This window comes from Pteronotus mesoamericanus, unplaced genomic scaffold (assembly GCF_021234165.1).
Source record: "Pteronotus mesoamericanus isolate MK-2021 breed Mesoamerican mustached bat unplaced genomic scaffold, CSHL_Meso_final contig_33, whole genome shotgun sequence".
NCBI classification, from domain to species: domain Eukaryota; kingdom Metazoa; phylum Chordata; class Mammalia; order Chiroptera; family Mormoopidae; genus Pteronotus; species Pteronotus mesoamericanus.
This window is the reverse complement of record NW_026555135.1, coordinates 1,818,681-1,835,428: the sequence shown is the minus strand read 5'-3', so window position 1 is coordinate 1,835,428 and position 16,748 is coordinate 1,818,681. Positions and strand designations below refer to the sequence as shown.

General features: G+C 40.2%; 1 protein-coding gene and 1 non-coding gene across 2 annotated transcripts in view; both read right to left on the bottom strand.

Moving 5' to 3' along the window:
• The window catches only part of MRPL48 (mitochondrial ribosomal protein L48), a 43,433-nt gene that overhangs the window by 15,966 nt on the left and 10,719 nt on the right, over positions 1-16,748 (bottom strand). Inside the window, exons 3-4 of the mRNA XM_054576256.1 lie at positions 16,250-16,287; positions 6,288-6,376 (exon numbers count right to left, since the gene is read on the bottom strand). Coding sequence (XP_054432231.1) covers positions 6,288-6,376; positions 16,250-16,287 — 127 coding nt within the window. The remainder of the gene's footprint in view (positions 1-6,287; positions 6,377-16,249; positions 16,288-16,748) is intronic.
• LOC129072836 (U6 spliceosomal RNA) lies at positions 14,631-14,737 on the bottom strand. The gene has a single exon (XR_008529384.1). It is a non-coding gene; the product is annotated as a U6 spliceosomal RNA (small nuclear RNA).

The window sequence follows — 16,748 nt, the reverse complement described above, 5'->3', positions numbered from 1 at the left end:
GTGTGAAGAGAAGGGAGGGTGGGAGAAGGGTGGCAGGCAAGATGGGACTTACGTCAGCCATCAAACTCTGACACTCCTGTGAGTGACCTGCATTCACTGTGGGGTTGCCATTCTTAGATCCCTGTAGGAATGCATTATGATCCCCAAAATGGATCATGGAATAAATTACTAAGCCATTCTTGTACAAAAATGTCCACATGATTACCCTATTTTACAGGCAAAAAACTGGGATCCTCTGAAGGCATGTTACTTGCCCAGGGTTACTGGGAAACTTTGCTGGGAAAGAACAGATAAAGAAAGGAGTCATATTAGAATCACAGGCTGCTATAGTTGGAAGGGATCTTAGAGATAATTTAGTCTTTCTTTGCTTCCCTCCCTAATTTTACACATGGGAGAAGTTGAGGCCCAGAAAAGGGAAATGACTTGTTTAAGGTTACAATAGTAAGGGAGGAAATGGCAAAGCTAACTACATCTAGCAGCCGAGGCTCTCTCCTCTAGCTTCTGCTAATAGTATCACTACAGGTCATATTTTCCAGAATGGGAAAGTTGGGGAGGAATTGTACCATCCTAATCCTCAAATGAGAAGGCTGATATGCCTAAAACATATTTAGCTTCCAGAAATTCTAGCGATGGAAATTCTAGGATTTACACTTGGGGTCTTGAATGATTTGGTGATGGTACTCTGAACAGCCCATAATGAGCCGTAAGGTACATAGAAATCAAGTGATTATGTTTGTAACTCAATGTGGCACACTCAAGAGACATACACCAGACAGAAGACCTGGCCCTGGCTGGGGTGGCAGAGGCAAAGCCTCATGCTGCATAAAGAGCATTAGACTGAGATGGAAGCCAAAACAAATCTGGGCTCACATCCTCTCTGTTAGGTCAGTGCATAACATTGAGTATTCTCTCTAAGTGTCAGTCTGTTCATCTTTAACACCTAAGGTTCTTGTAAAGCTCAAAATAGTGAATTTATATGAAATGGAAATAGAATAGACGTGAGATGGAACCTGACCATCCTCAGTTAAAATACTGGTTCTGGAAATTACTAGGCATTTAGGCAAGTCATTTAATCTCTCTGAGTTTTATATCCTCAAATGAGGTCTTTAATGACCCTAGGATATCTGAGGATTAAATAAAATATACCATTTGGGGTTTTTTTTTTTTAAAGATTTTTATTTATTTACTTTTAGAGAGAGGAGAAGGGAGAAAGAAAGAAAGGGAGAGAAACACCAATGTGTGAAAGATACACTGATTGATTGCCTCTCATATGCCCCAACTGGGGACCTGGCCCACATGCAACCCAGGCATATGCCCTGACCGGGAATCAAACTGGAGACCTTTCAGTTCACAGGCCAACGCTCAGTCCACTGAGCCACATCAGCCGGGGAAAAAAGATACCATTTGTAACTGAAATGTTTTTTAAAGCCTGACATATATCAATAGTAGTTATAGCATCTAGTATATAGTAGTTAATAAGCGGTATCTTTTTAAAAAGTTGAGTAATGTACACAGATAGGACATTATGATTACTATAAATTAGAGGTAAGCATGCTCCTGGTATCCTATCGGTATGCTTTACAGAATGAATCACTTATGAAACACCTCCTGTGTGCAAAATGCTGATTCAACCATTCTAAGGAGAGACACCAAAGAAGTAGAAAACACAGTCCCAGGCCTCAAAGAGTTTACAGTTCAGAGAGAGAAAGACATGCATGAAAGAACAGATCCTCTCAATTTAATCATAAAGAGCAGTCCACTTCCCATGTCAAGTTCAACACAAAATACCTTGCTGCACCATGCCCTAAGGGGATTATGGCCCTGAGGAGAACCCAAGAACAACCACCTCAGGTGGGTACTGCTGAAAGAGCAGAGAGTGGAGACACACGAGAGTCTATAGTGGTTACTCAATAAATGGTATCTTTAAAAAGGTTGATCCATACCTGCCTGCTTCTCGGGTTTCATGTCCCCTCATCCTCTCAGGTCCATTGGAAACACCAGGATTAACAACAAATCGCTGAAAGTTTCCTAACTCCACCTCCAGGATCAGTGTCTTCCCACCTTTGCCCAGAATGTCCCCTCCCTCCAAAGTGTTTGACTCTTTATCCCACACCCTTAATGTGAGTAAATCTTGCTCAATTTTTAAAACTCAGCTCAAGATCTCCTAGAAAGCCTTCCCTGATTCCTCAGGCTAAGTGAGACACTACTCTTCCGTGCTCCCACAACAGCCCCCTAATACACTTCTGTCACTTACCACATATATGCATTTATTCAACAAATATTCACTGAGCACTAGTGATGAGACAGACCACAGTTAGCATTAGGGATATGACAGTAAATAATACAGCCATAGTCTCTTCTCACTGAAGTTTGCAATCTGAGCACTATCTTTCCTAACCCACTGTACACTTTTTGGGAAAAAAAAGGCTGTGTCCTATTCGCTTGAGAACCATCTGTGTTCAGCACAGTGCCTGGCACATAGGAGATGCTCAATGGCAGTTTTTCTTTTCAATGAGTTATAAGAGGTATACTCGGGGGAATACATGGATGCTAGTTTCAAACAACTCTTCCTAAACGAGTCCTATAATCCATATCTAGCCCTATAGTCACTGGACTGGCAAAACCAATCTTTCTGTCCCAGGAAGCTAGGACTGTCACCATAAAGTGATTCTGAGCTGCTGATTTTTTCAGGAATGATGCCCCAGTCTCCTGACAGAGCTAAGCGTGCTACAACAAAATACACAGGTATCAGAAATGGCAGATGTCAACAGTAAAAACAGCATTACATTTCCAAGAGTAAAGGTATCTTGAGTCCTAGGGGCCATTCTACAAAAAGGAAGTAAATTACCGATGTTACAAAAGATATGCTTTACTCTCTTGTCCCAGGGCCTAGAAGACAAAATATAACAACTACAAATTGCGAGCAATCTATGTTGCCTCTGTTTCATCTTCCTACATCTTCCTCTTGGCAATTCTCTGATTCTTGGGCTGCTATTACCCCAAGATTGGAGGCAGGACAACAACTGAGGGCAAGTAAATAAGTAAAAAGTCTTGGGGGAAATAACCTAGCACTACACAAATATGAAGGACTACATTATTTTTATTTCTGTCAAATAAAAATAATTCCAAACACTCCAAGGTCTTTTAAATTTAACAGAATAACACTGGGCCTTTGAGAGAATAGTGACACATTGATATATAGCACTAGGTGTGCATATGTGCTCTGAAACGTGATCCCTCACTGCCACTGGGACTTATAGATGAGACAAAAAAAGAAACGTATCCTCCCATAAAGAGGAAGGAGCATGTGCAAAGGCACAGAGACATAAGGCAGCATGGGTGTGTGAGGAATGTGTCTGAAGCACAGGGCACACAAAGAGAAATCACTGAACAGGAGGTTGGGTCCATGCTATGAGAGACCCAGAATCCCATGATTTGCTGCCATCCCCCATGTTGCCACCCAAGAGGAAGCTTCATTTTCATCTCCCCTATCATTTACTCCTCAGAGAAGTAACAAGGACAATGGCACAGGATGGAGGGACGGGAACCAACCACATGATTCAAGAAAGGAAGAGGTAAAACCAGTATTGCCAGGGAAAGCTGAGACAAGTAGGCGCTCATTTTCCTCTCCAAGGTTCAGGAGTCTCAAGACTGAGTGTGGGACCTTTGGAAGGAGGAGTGGAGAGAAATGAGACCAACAGAAATGGGACAAAAGCTGGGAACTTTGTGCATGAGAATTAATTCTCATCTCAGGAATTTGGGGCTCAGAACAATAGAAGGCCCAGCCTGAGACCCACAGAGGAAAAAATGAGACTCTGGCTACTTAATGTTTTTTCTAGGTTCTAGGCTTAAGGAGAGAAAGGGAACCACAAGATGCCTTCTAGCTTTTTCGGTCCAGCTCCCCAGTGGGGGAAAGGAGACAGGAATTCGAGACAGAGCCTCTGCAAGTTGGCAGATAAGAGCTCCCCTGTGTTGTCCCATCCAGGAGATGAGGAGCCTGCAGCAGCTTCCACCACTATCAGGCACTAGTGTGCTAGCTACCCCAGGACAATGAATGACATCAGAGAAACGCCAACAACAAAGGGAGTATCGCTCCCTTCAAGCAACCAAGGTCATCTGGAGCCAGCGGTTTGCAGACAGTGGGTTGTGTTTGCAGTTCTGATTTATAAAACCTCAGGGCAGCTTCAGTAACCACATTTCACTTCAGCTCAATCAATATTTACTGTGCTCTATTTGATGCCAGGCCCTGCATTGGACACCAAGGATGCAGAAAAAATGAGACATGGCCTCTACTCTAGGGAGCTCACCATCTAGAAGGGGAGATGGTCATCAAAACAGATGGTTAAAACAGACCTCTAGGTCCTAGGACAGAGGAAGCACAGGAACTGTGGGAGCTCATGGCAGGACAAGTAACCCAGTGCAGGGAATTCAGGAAGGTTTCTCAGAAGGGGACATCTAATTATTCCATCCTTACCCTGCTTCTCACTGAGATTTAAAGGTTGAGGATGTATTAACCAAGTGAAAAGGGGGAGAAAGTCTTCCAAGTAGAAAGAATAGCCTGTGAGAGGCCTTGAAACAGTATGGTGATTCAGATGAAAAGCAAGAGGCCCAATGCAGTTAAAGCATGGTATCTGTGAGATGGGAGAAGAGGCTAGAGAAAAAGATGGGGACAGATGGATGGAACTAAACATCCTTTTATACCAAGCTAGAGAGTGTGTCGGAGCATTGCATATGCAGAAAATTATCCTAAGAAGGAGGATCCCAGCACATTAAAAAAAACAAAAAACTGTACACACCAACAAAACCAATTTCATTTCCCGCTAACTTATGTGGGACTTTTAGAAGAGGGATATCTGAAAATAGAACAACTCCAAAAACTACTTTAAGGTGCCACAACTCAGGAAGGGTATAAACAACTCCTTCTGAATTTTAATGGCACTTTCTATCTTCCTTTTAGCACTTGTCACTTTTCGCTTGGAGCATAATCATCTGTGTCTTATTTCAAATGGTTTACCAGCTTCCTCTGAGCATAAACCAGGTGGTGTTCATTTCATCCTATAAAATTTTATTGCAACCCAGTCTGAATAGGCAAGTCACCCCCAGCAGTGTTTAGCACATAGTAGATATTCAATTAATATTTCATAGCATCATAGAGATACACAATATCAAAGCTGAAAATCTTAAAGATATTCTAATCCAGAGTTTCTCAACCTTTTTGAAGAGCCTGGAAAAAGCAAGGGACTCTTCTCAGAAAAATTCACACATGGAAAACATTTTACATACAATTTCAGGGCCCACCATGCCTAGAGGAGTAAGGTTAACTTATCTAAAGTCACAAAGCTAATGAGTTGCAGAACCAAGCCTAGAATACAAATTTCCTGGTTCCCAACTGCACAGTCTTCCCACTACAACAAACCATTTTAATTGAGCTGTTTCCTTCTGGGAGGCTGCCTGATACAGGCCTCTGACATGCCAATGTTCCTCTAGTGAAATTCTTTGACATAACAATGATGCTCAAGAGAACATGGCAAGTTTAGTGGCTTCTGAAGCCCAAGTGCTTCAGTATGGGTGGTATGGAACTTCTGCCGAGGAGACAGAGGCAGTGGGAGATGTGCATGGTTACACGGGAGCATTGAAATAAGCCCAAGAACCAAAGGTGATGTGGAAGACTCTTCAAGTAGAGCAGCAAAATCTTCTTTACTATTTTCAGGAAGTGACAGAATCATAACTCAAAGCCGCACCTGACATTCTGGCCAGCGTTGTGTTCACCCCACCAGAAAATCCTCATCACATACACAGAAATCTAAGCAATCCTGCAGCTGGAGCCAGAGAAATAGGCTAAATACTCTTACAGTGCTTAGAATTAACTCCCAATTATATGTGATAATGGATTCAAGGAACACATAACATATTTTAAATCTGCAGCTACTATAAAACTCAGCTAGTTGGCTAGAAGTGTCAGTCCACCTCTACTACTTAACATTTACTCAGCTAAACTGAATATATCATTTTCATTGTGAGGTCCATACTGAACTAAATACTAGGAACATATTTTAAAGTATCACAAATAATAAAAACAAATCATTTGTTTTTTTACTGTGATAACCTGGCCTAGGGATAAGATTGGGAACTGGCAGCAACATCTCCACTATAGATAATATCTAAATTAAGTAACTAGAGGACTGAGGGGTGACCTCCTACTCTTTCTAGCTCCAGTACTATGCAAATCTGATCTCTGGGTGTTTGTTAAAGCTGCACATTCTCTAAAGGACCCCAGCCCCCTTTACCTCTTGTTCTTTAACTAGGTGCTTGTATCTTCCAATGCCATGGGTGGGTTTTGTCCTGTAGTGCCGACTGGTACTCAGCAAAATGCCACCTAAAAGAGAAAATGAGACAAAGCTGTTTACAAGCCACTCTAGGGAAAGATCACACGTGAGGAGACATTCTCTATTGCAAGACTGGGACTACTTGGGGGTAGCGGGCTTCTTATTGGTTTAAAGAACCAGAGCTATTTTTTTGTTTTTATCCAGGGCTGACCATCGGTTTACTGACCATTTCTCTCCTTTTGACTACTGGACTATATCCAGTCCCCACTACCTATCTTCCTTTGAGAAAGTCTCCCTGCTAGAGCCACTGGTGGTATAGGGACAAAATACATTCTCACAGGGTTCTCATTTTTTCTTTTTTCTCAACAGGCAGTAATTCTTTTGAAGTTCTCTGTGAATTGTGTAGAGATAGTGATAGGTGGCCAATATAACCAGAGAAGAGAACAATCATAGATTTCCAGAAAGTTTTTAAAACCGTCTAATTTGATCTATTTGTGACAATATGGAACAATCTCTAACACACACTGTTAACTGACTAATAATAAAAACAAAAACCTAAAGTACAAACAGTGTGTATGTGTACTACCACTAAGTATAAAATAAAATCTCCATGTGCATCTTCATTATGTTAGCCCAGAGATGTGCCTCCCAGATTCCCCTTCAAGGAAGGACTTGGTGATATATACATATTCTCCTTTAATCCTCATTATTTTTATTCTCATTAACAAATAAAGAAACTACAGCTCAAAAATTATGGTGAATTGGCCAAAATCATCCAGCAAATAAAAGGCAGAACTGCATTTTAAACCCAGGTCTATCTGACCAGGCAACTTATGCTCAGATGTGTTATGCCTCTGAATTTCTAGCATATAAAATCTAGCTAGATCTGATCTTTCTTAGCTCAGATCTCAGTTCTTACCTCTACCCTTTCACTGGAACCCACCCTACCAGCTCTGCTATGTCTGTCTGTCTCTCTTGCTTGGTGTCCACCTTCTGGAGAAGTACCAGTCCTAGTACGACTCCCTTTCCTTCCAGCTCCTGTGGTCCTGCCATCATCTTCCCAGGGTTATCACTCTGCAGGGGGCTAAACACAACGTGGTGTGGAGAAGTCTAATGGCATGTAGAGGAATGTTTCTTTTTAAAAAACATTTTATTGATTATACTCTTACAGTTGTCCCAATTTTTCCCCCATTGTCCCCCTCCACCAAATACTCCCCATTCCCCCTGGCAATCACCCACCTCAGTTCATGTCTATGGGTCATGCATATAAGATCCTTGGCTTCTCCATTTCCTATACTGTTCTTAATATCCACCTGTCTATTCTGTACCTACCAATTTGTACTTCTTAATCCATGCAACTTTCCCCCATTCTCCTTCTTCCCCCTCCCAACTGATAACCCTCCAAATGATCTCCATATCTATGATTCTGTTTCTGTTCTGCTTGTTTGCTTACTTTGTTTTTAAGAATCACTTGTTGATAATTGTGAATTTATTGCCACTTTAATGGTTTTCTTTTTGTTTATTAAGTCCCTTTAACATTTCATATAATAAGGACTTGGTGATAATGAACTCCTTTAACTTTACCTTTTCTCGGAAGCACTTTATCCAGTCTCCCATTCTAAATGATAGCTTTGCTGGATAGAGTAATTTAAGCTGTAGGTCCTTGCTTTTCATCACTCTGAATACTTCTTGCCAGTCCCTTGTAACCTGCGAAGTATCTTTTGAGAAATCAGCTGACAGTCTATGGGAACTCCTTTGCGGGTAACTCTCTGCTTTTCTCTTGCTGCTTTTAAGATTCTCTCTTTAGCTTTAACTTTTGGTATTTTAATTATCATGTGTGTTGGTGTGGCTCTCGTTGGGTCCAACTTGTTTGGGACTCTTCTGTACTGCCTAGACTTGTATGCTTATTTCCTTTGCCAGATTGGGGAAGTTCTTCATTATTTTTTCAAGTAAGTGTTCAATTCCTTGCTCTTTCTCTCCTCCTTCTGGCACCACTAAGATTCAAATGTTGGTATGTTTGAAGTTATACCAGAGGCTCCTTAGCCTGTCCTTGTTTTTTTGGATTCTTTCTTCTTCTTTTCTGTTCTGATTGAATGTTCTTTTCTTCCTTATGTTCCAAATCATTGATTTGATTCTTGGTTTCATCCACTCCATTGTTGGTTCTCTGTAGATTTTTCTTTATTTCACTTAGTGTAACCTTCATTTCTTCCTGGGTCTTTTTTATGCTGATGAAGTACCCAATAAGTTCCTTGAGTATCCTAGTAACCAGTGTTTTGAACTCCACATGTGATAGATTGCTTTTCTCCATTTTTTTTTTTTTAGTTCTTTTTCTGGAGTTTTGTTCTGGAGTTTTCATTTGGGCCATATTTCTTTGTCTCCTCATTTTGGGAGCCTTCCTGTGTTTGTTTCTATGTATTAAATAGAGCTGCTTTGACTTCCTGTCTTAGGAGCATGGCCTATTTTAGAAAAGTGCACTGGTAAGTGGATGGGGCGGAGCCTTAGGAAATCACCAGGGTGGGGCAACCCATGTGAATCAGGTTGATGGGGTCTCCGATACGGTGTTGCCACTCTGTGGTTCTGTGTAGGAGAGGGCTCAGAAAGGGGACAATGGCATTGCCTGGCCTCTGCAGTTTTGTCCAGGAGGACGCTGTCCCCCAGCACTCGCCCTGATGCCAGACACTGCATTTTCTTCCTGCTACGGGTGTCCTTTCAGCTGCTGCCCCGGTGCTGAATCCCAGAGGGAGTGAGACTGCCCTAAGTCCGTTGTAGGTCCTATAAGAGGAGACTCCTGAGAATCCCACAGTTTCTTCCACCACCCTAACCCTCACTGGTTTTTAGTCAGAAGTTATGGAGACTTATCGTCCTGGCACTGAAACCCTGAGCCGGGTGGTCTGGTGTGAGCCTGGAATCCCTCGCTCCCGAGGTGTCCCTCCTGATTTTTATCTACCACATGTGGGTGTGGGACCGCCCCTTCAGCATCTCTACATCTCCGCACCTCTCCGCGCATCTCCGTGCCTCCACCACTCCTAAATGTCTCGATGAACATGACTTCTTTAATTGTTGGTTGTCAGACTTCCATACAGCTCGATTTTCTGACGATTCTGGGTGATTTTTTTTGTAGTCTAGTTGTAATTTTGCTGTGGTTGTATGAGGAGGAGAGCTGTGTTTACCTATGTCTCTATTTTGACTGGAAGTCTCTAGAGGAATGTTCCTTAAGCTTCTCTTTTCTAAAATGGGCTCCCAAGTAAGTCTGCTCTGTGCCAGGCCAATCAGAGGTTAGCTTCAGAGTCTGTCCTATGATTACAACCACACTATTTCATCAAGACAACGCTGGGATATGCATTAGTCCTATAATATGCATTGTTCCACATTTACTACTACATACCAACAACTGCATAGAAACTGGGACAAAGATGACTAAGATATGCTACTTTCCCCAGAGACACTCAATATGTACTGGGCAAGGATGATGGGAAAGCAGATAATTATCGTATGGTGTACAGAATATTTTAATGGAGATGAGAGCAAGGTAATAAGTGCCTAGAGGAAGAAACAACTAACTCTGCCTTGTGGGGTTGGAATGGGGAAGAGTGCCGGGGAAGAGGTTTAGGAGAATAAAAGCTGCATTCTTGAAAGAGAAAGAGTTTACCACTCAAGAAAGAAGGAGGTACTTTTGGTATTAGTACCCCAAAAGCAGTGAACGTAATAACTGAGGTGTGTTCTTGGCCCCTGTCCCAATTCTGTCTCTCTGAATCTAAAACTTTTGACCCTTTGAGCCTTTGTGTTTCAATTCTTTAACCTGGGACCCCACCCAAGGAGCTGATATCCAAATCCTCTTGATGGGTACACAGTGATCCTCAGACTAGAGCCTTGCAAATTAATCTTAACTAAGAAGATTTTATCATGACCTCAAAATAAGACTTTGAAAAATCACTGAACTCTTCAAACCATGTTCATTCACTTAATAAATATTTATCAATTCCCATCAGGGTAGCCAGTAACAATTATACCCTCATAGCCATGTGAACAGCACACACTAGAGTTGTGCAGTGCAAAACCAACCCAATTATCTATGGCAGGACTATTAGTACAAGGCAATGCCCTAGAAGCTGGGACTATAACAATGGACAAAGACAAAGTCCCTACAATAAAGAGCCTATGATGCACTAGGGAAATGGTAATACCAGTGCAGGGTGGTAAAGGCTATACATGGGAGGGGCATGGAAGCTGGACTTCAGGTGTTGGGAAAGGATTCTTAGAGCAGGTAGCTTTTAAGTAAAACTTGAAGGATGACTAACAGCGATGAAAGAACATGGTGTGGGGAGAGGAAGAGCCAGACAGAATTTCAAGCAGAACATGAGGAGCATGATGGGAAGAAGTGAGTTTACAGAAACAGGCAAAGATTAGAAAGGGCTTAACTACTGAATACTTCTGATGTGCCAGGCGCTATGCTAAGAGCTGGGGATATAAAAGTAGACAAGGCCAACAAAACTTTACTTATGGAGCTGACAGTCAAGTGGGACGAAGGTATCATTCATGGAAGTCACAAAACAAATATAAAATTACAAATTGAGATAAATTATAAAAAGAAAAGTACAGAGGGCTATGGCAATACAATTGGTGGATCTTTTTTAGATTGGAGTATCAGGGAAGGCCTTTCTGAAATCAGTGGCATGTGAACTGTGACCAGAATTCAGAGAGAAGCAGTGGTTATCCCCAGGGAGGTGAAGTGGCTAGAAGTCAGGAGGAGAAGGACATTTACTGTTTATTTTATACTCATTTGTATCTTTTAAAACTTGTTTCATACATGTATTACCTATTCAAAAAATAATAAAATAAATCCAGACCTGCAAGGCAAATAGGAGGTTGTTAAGTGAAAGATAGAGGATGAATGTTCCAGGCAGAGGAAATAGCATGTGTAAAGGCTCCAATGTGGGAAACAGCTTCGGCACATTCGAGGAACCGAAAGCTGTCAGTGTGACTGGCGCAAAGGGAGAGGTGCACAGAGGGGACCGGAGACTAGGACAGCGGGTTGGAACACACCACACTGGGCCTTGTTAAGGGTTTGGATTTCAGGCCTAATAACCATAAGCAGGGAAATTACATGTCTATTATGTTTTTAAAAGATCACTTTGGTTGCTGTGGGGACAGGGAGTGTGGACAGAAGGAATAGGAGATTCAAGTGGTAGCCTTGGTTCAGTTATTGTTGGTGATGTCGAAGTATCCACGCCCCTCTCATTCCATCCTCCAGAGCTTACAAATTAATCTTTCTAAACCACAGATCTAATTAAATTACTCTTTCATTAATTCAACTATTTACTCATTGCACACACACACATTTCTTTAAAGTACTTACTATGTACAAAGCACTATTTCAGTCACTAGAGACACACCAATGAATGAGACAGGAAAGGTCTTTTGCCATATTTCAAAATGTTTGATGGTTTTTCATTGCCCAATGTTAATACTTCTTAGGTGAGCATTGAAGAACCTTGATTCATAATCTAGTTCCAACTACTTCATCTCCTCATTCTCCCACTCCTCCAGGCCTTTAAAACCTTGCTCCTCAGCAACATCTACACATGCCACTCTGCAGGAACTATGCAGTTTTCATGCCCTGTCACCCCGGGCACTCCCCTCTGCTGGCACTGCACCTCTCTGCCTGGTGAAACCCTACAAGCCTCCTGGGCCAGCTCAAATGTCACAGTCTCTGGGAAGCTCTCCTGCTGCCCTAAAGATACAAAGATCACCAAGAGCTCGCGTCGCAGCTCTCCCATGCCGCCATTACAGGGGTGGGCAAAAGTAGGTTTACAGTTGTTCACATGGAAAATAATACAATAATTAATAAATAGTAATAATACAAGAATAAACTGGCGTGCTCACGACTATAAACCTATGTTTGCCTACCCCTGTATGTAGTAAAACCTTTTGTATAAATAAAACTCAGATACCAGTAACTATCTCTAAATACAGAAACTCAATAACCCTGCAGTGGTTTTAAAAAGTAGGACCGAAAGTGATATATCTCAGGTGAAAGTGCCAAAAATACTTGCCTGGCCATGGCCTCTCACCTACTGGAATTCCTTGGCAAGGAGGAATTTTCAAATTCAGGTTGGGGCAATTCCTATAATTAGAGCAGCTGGTTAATTAAGAAGCTGATTCAAACTATTGTTAAATTAACCATTTTCCTCCTTAAATGAAAGATTTTGGTCAAATTACCAGTGGTTAAACTGCTTAATTAGCCAGTTGTTTTAATTACAAAATTTACAATTTTGAAAGCCTCCGATTTCTGATAAGTTCAACTGAACTTTCCCCTGGCTTTGTGTCATTAAGCTGGGTTTCCTGCTGTCACATTAACCTTGCAGCCTCCTAAGAGAAAAGACAACTCTGTCTTTACTGAAGAAGGCACAAAGCCCAGGGTTTCCAAAGGAGGCTTTGAAAATCTTTTAGTTAGCACAATTATAGGATGTAATCACACACTGACTTCTCCCACATCACACCCCTTCCTGTATAAATGCCAGAGCCAACTGTCCTTCAGTGTCCTTGTTTGCTAAACTGAGTACTAAACCTATCAATCCAGGATGGGGGTAAACAAATCCACTTTCACTATTTCTCCTTCAAAATTGGAACAAGTATTTTTAGCACAGCTATGCAGAAGGAAAAGAGAAAAACACTGGTGTAGCCCCAGCCAAGAATTAATTACAGGATATTCTCTTCAACAGACTGCTAGTCCCTGATATACCCTACGCAGCACTTGGCAAATAGTATGTACTCAGAAAATGTGTGCTTGTGTGTGTGCATATATATATATATATGTATATAAATATAGGCAAAAGTAGGTTTCTGTTGTATAAAAAATAATACAATTAATAATAATACAAGAATAAACTGTGTTTTGCGTACTCACAACTGTAAACCTACTTTTGCCCCATCTTGTGTGATGTGTTTGTGTGTGCGTGCATATATGTAGGGGCCTGCTTTGAATGGTATTGGGAACTCTAGTCCTGCGCAAACTGGCACCTGGGAGAGGACCTGTAAGCCTTGGCCAGAACACTGGTAATGTGGTTGATAGGCAAGACCCAATAATAACTCTGAGGGCCTCCGAGGGAAATCAGGCCTAGAAGTAAATTACACTCCTTGAAGCATGCTTTGTTTCTCCCTCAAGCTCTGTTAATCTTATACCAGATGACCAGGTCAAGGCTGGGAAAGAAATTTACAAAATTCCTGGACCCCGACCCAAATCTCACCTGGCATCATGTTTGCTCAACTCAGACCCAAGCACTTCAGTGTGTTCCTGCGATTGTCTTCTTTAAACAACACCTATTATCTGTAAGCTTTAGTTACTGATGTAATTAGATTATCTATACATTCCTGCTACCTCTCACCAGCTTGTAACCCTCTCAATAAAAGCCATTGAGCACAGGAGCTCGGGGCATTCTCCTTTAGAGAGAATTGCCTTCCCCTTTCCTTGACAGGCAAACGGTGTCTGGAATGACCATCTGCAGCGAACTGGGGGACTTCGTGGGCCAGAGCCATATATATATATATATATGATATACATATATATATATATTTCAAATACATATTGAAAAATGGGCAAAGGAAAACATAAGTGCCCAGTATGAAAATGTATGAAAACACGTTCAAGAAACTACTAATTAAAGACATGCAAATTACAAATACAAGGGGCAGCATTTTTTATTATTAGCAAATATTTGAAAAACAATAATGTTGATGATGTATAAAAAGGGACTCTGAAATACCAAAGAAATAGAAAATGGTGCAATCTTCTGGAAAGCAATTTGGTAATACACATCAATAACTTTAAAAATGTGCATTTCCTTTGACCTAACAGTTTCATGTTTCCTAAGTAAATAATCAGACAAGGGCACAAATACGAATGTACAAGGATGTTCATCACAGTATTGTTTACACTGGAAATTCTTGGAGAAAACTTAAATTTTGCCAAGTAGAAAATGAGTAAATTATGTTATTATCCCCCACCTACCTCTTCAAAAGGATCCCTATTGGGTATTTTTCAATAGCATTTAACATGCCTTACTTGATCCCAGCTTTAAATACAAAATAAAACAAACCCCTCAAAATCAGGTAGCTATCAAATACTGAAATATACTACAAAACTATATGTAACCGGTAGTATTAGAACAGGTTGGTATTGGCATCAAATATACAGACAGATCAATGAAATAAAACAAAGCTAAAATAATCTTGTATTTATATGGAAATTTAGTATATGGTAAAGGTGGTATTTTCAAACTTATGGAGCAAAGATGGATGTTTTTTTAAAATATGGAATGCTTCATGATCTTGAGTGTCATCCTTGCTCAGGAGCCATGCTAATCTTTTCTCTGTTCTTCCAGTTTTAATATATGTGCTGCTGAAGCAAGCACAAAAAGATGGATATTTTAATGTTGAAACAACTGACTACTCATTTGGGGGATAAAATTGCATTCTTACCCAATTCTAATTCCAGATGAGCCACATATTTAAAGGAAAAAAATACAAGGAAATAACATGAAGGACTTTTTAAAAATAATCTTGATGTACAGAAGATTGTTTCTAAGCATGAAACAAAATCTAGAAATAAAAAATTAACAAACTTATCTGTATAAAAATTTAAAACTTTTTAACAAAAAACACAAAAACAAAATCAAGGAACAGATGACTAGAAACAATACAAAGCATATATAACAGAAAAATGCTAATTTCCTTTGTATATAAGAACTATATAAAAGTTTCTTACAGATCAAAAATGAAAAAGCAAACAATCTAATAGAAAACTGGGCAAAAAAATATAAACAGGCAGTTCACAAGGAAAGAAATACAAATGGCTAATAAAAATATGAAAAGATGACAAACTCAAGAAATGCAAATTACAAGGAGACATAATTTTTCACTGGCAAAAAAAGATATGTTTTATAAAATCCAGTTCTGGCCAGAAAATAGAAATGTAAATTAACACAGTTTCTTTGAAGGGCAATCTGATGACATTTACCAAAATTTTCAATTCACAATCCACTGACTCAGCAATTTCAATTTCAGGAATTGATCTTACAAATATACGGGAACAAGTTTACAGTGAAGTATATAAAAATGGTTGCTGGAGCATTTTTTGAAATAGCAAAAACTGAATACAACCTAAATGTCCAGCTTTAAGATACAGTCACAAATACACATTATATATATGTTCATATATGCACAAAACTTTATTGAAAAATATCTCAGAAATTTCTATCAGTGGATATCACTAGGGAGTAAGACTGGGAAATAGAAGAAAATTCCACTTTTTATCATACACCTTTTGTACAGTTTATATTTATTTTTACCATTTGCATTCATATGGATATTCTACATTTGAGATGTTTTTAACAGTTGATAATTTCAGTATTAATTAAAAACTTCCTCAGAATACACAGTTGTTCAAAATGAACTTTGGCTCTGGTCAGGTAGCTCAGTTGGTTAAAACGCGGTCCTAAGGTTGTGGGTTCAATCCCCAGTCAGGGCACATACAAGAAGCAACCAATGAAAGCATGGATGGGTAGAACAACAAATGAATGCTTCTCTCTCTCATTTTCTCTCTCTCTCTCATTTTCTCTCTCTCTCTCTCTCAAATAAATAGGTTAAAGAAAAAAACTCTTTTAAGTGAGAAAAACCAGATATGGGAAGGTAGCCAAAGGTCACACAATACATATGTGATAGAGTTGGAATCCAAACTAACAGCAGAGCTCTTGCTGTTAACCACTACTTTATGTTTTTGCCCACTGTTCTATGCCATGTGAGGGCTAGGATTTGGTCCTAGCCACTCTTCTCAAAGATATGTTAAGCTTCCTTTTAGACAAAATTATTACAGAGTGTTAGAGAGTTACTTAAAGCAGGTAGACTACATCAGGATAAATGCTTACCTGCAGAACAGATGGGATTCTCTCCTGAAGTTCTGAATCTAAAAAGAGGGAGAGAGTATGTGGAATACAATCAGATACCCACTATTTATTCACACAGTTATCAAAACTTGTAAAATCCTCATTAAGGATATGTCAATGCTAGATATTTCCTTATTCCTTCCCTTTCACAAATATTATTAAGTACCTATTGTACTATGTGCCAGACAATGTGCTAGGTCTTGAGGATACAAAAATAAGTAAACGTCTCTATCAATGGTCTAGTTGGGAGAGGGGTACTGTAGGTGAACAAATGTGAGCCACAATAGAGTACTGATCCAGAACAAAAACAGGTACAAGATTTGGTGGAACACAAAGGAAAGTGTGATCAGTTCCACCACGGAGTTGAAACTGTCTGAGTTGAGCTTAAAAATGAACTGTTTTCGATTACTTACCCTTACAGGTAAAGCATCCTAGGCAGAGGCATAAAAGTGGTATGTTTGGGGAACCACAAGCAGCTGGA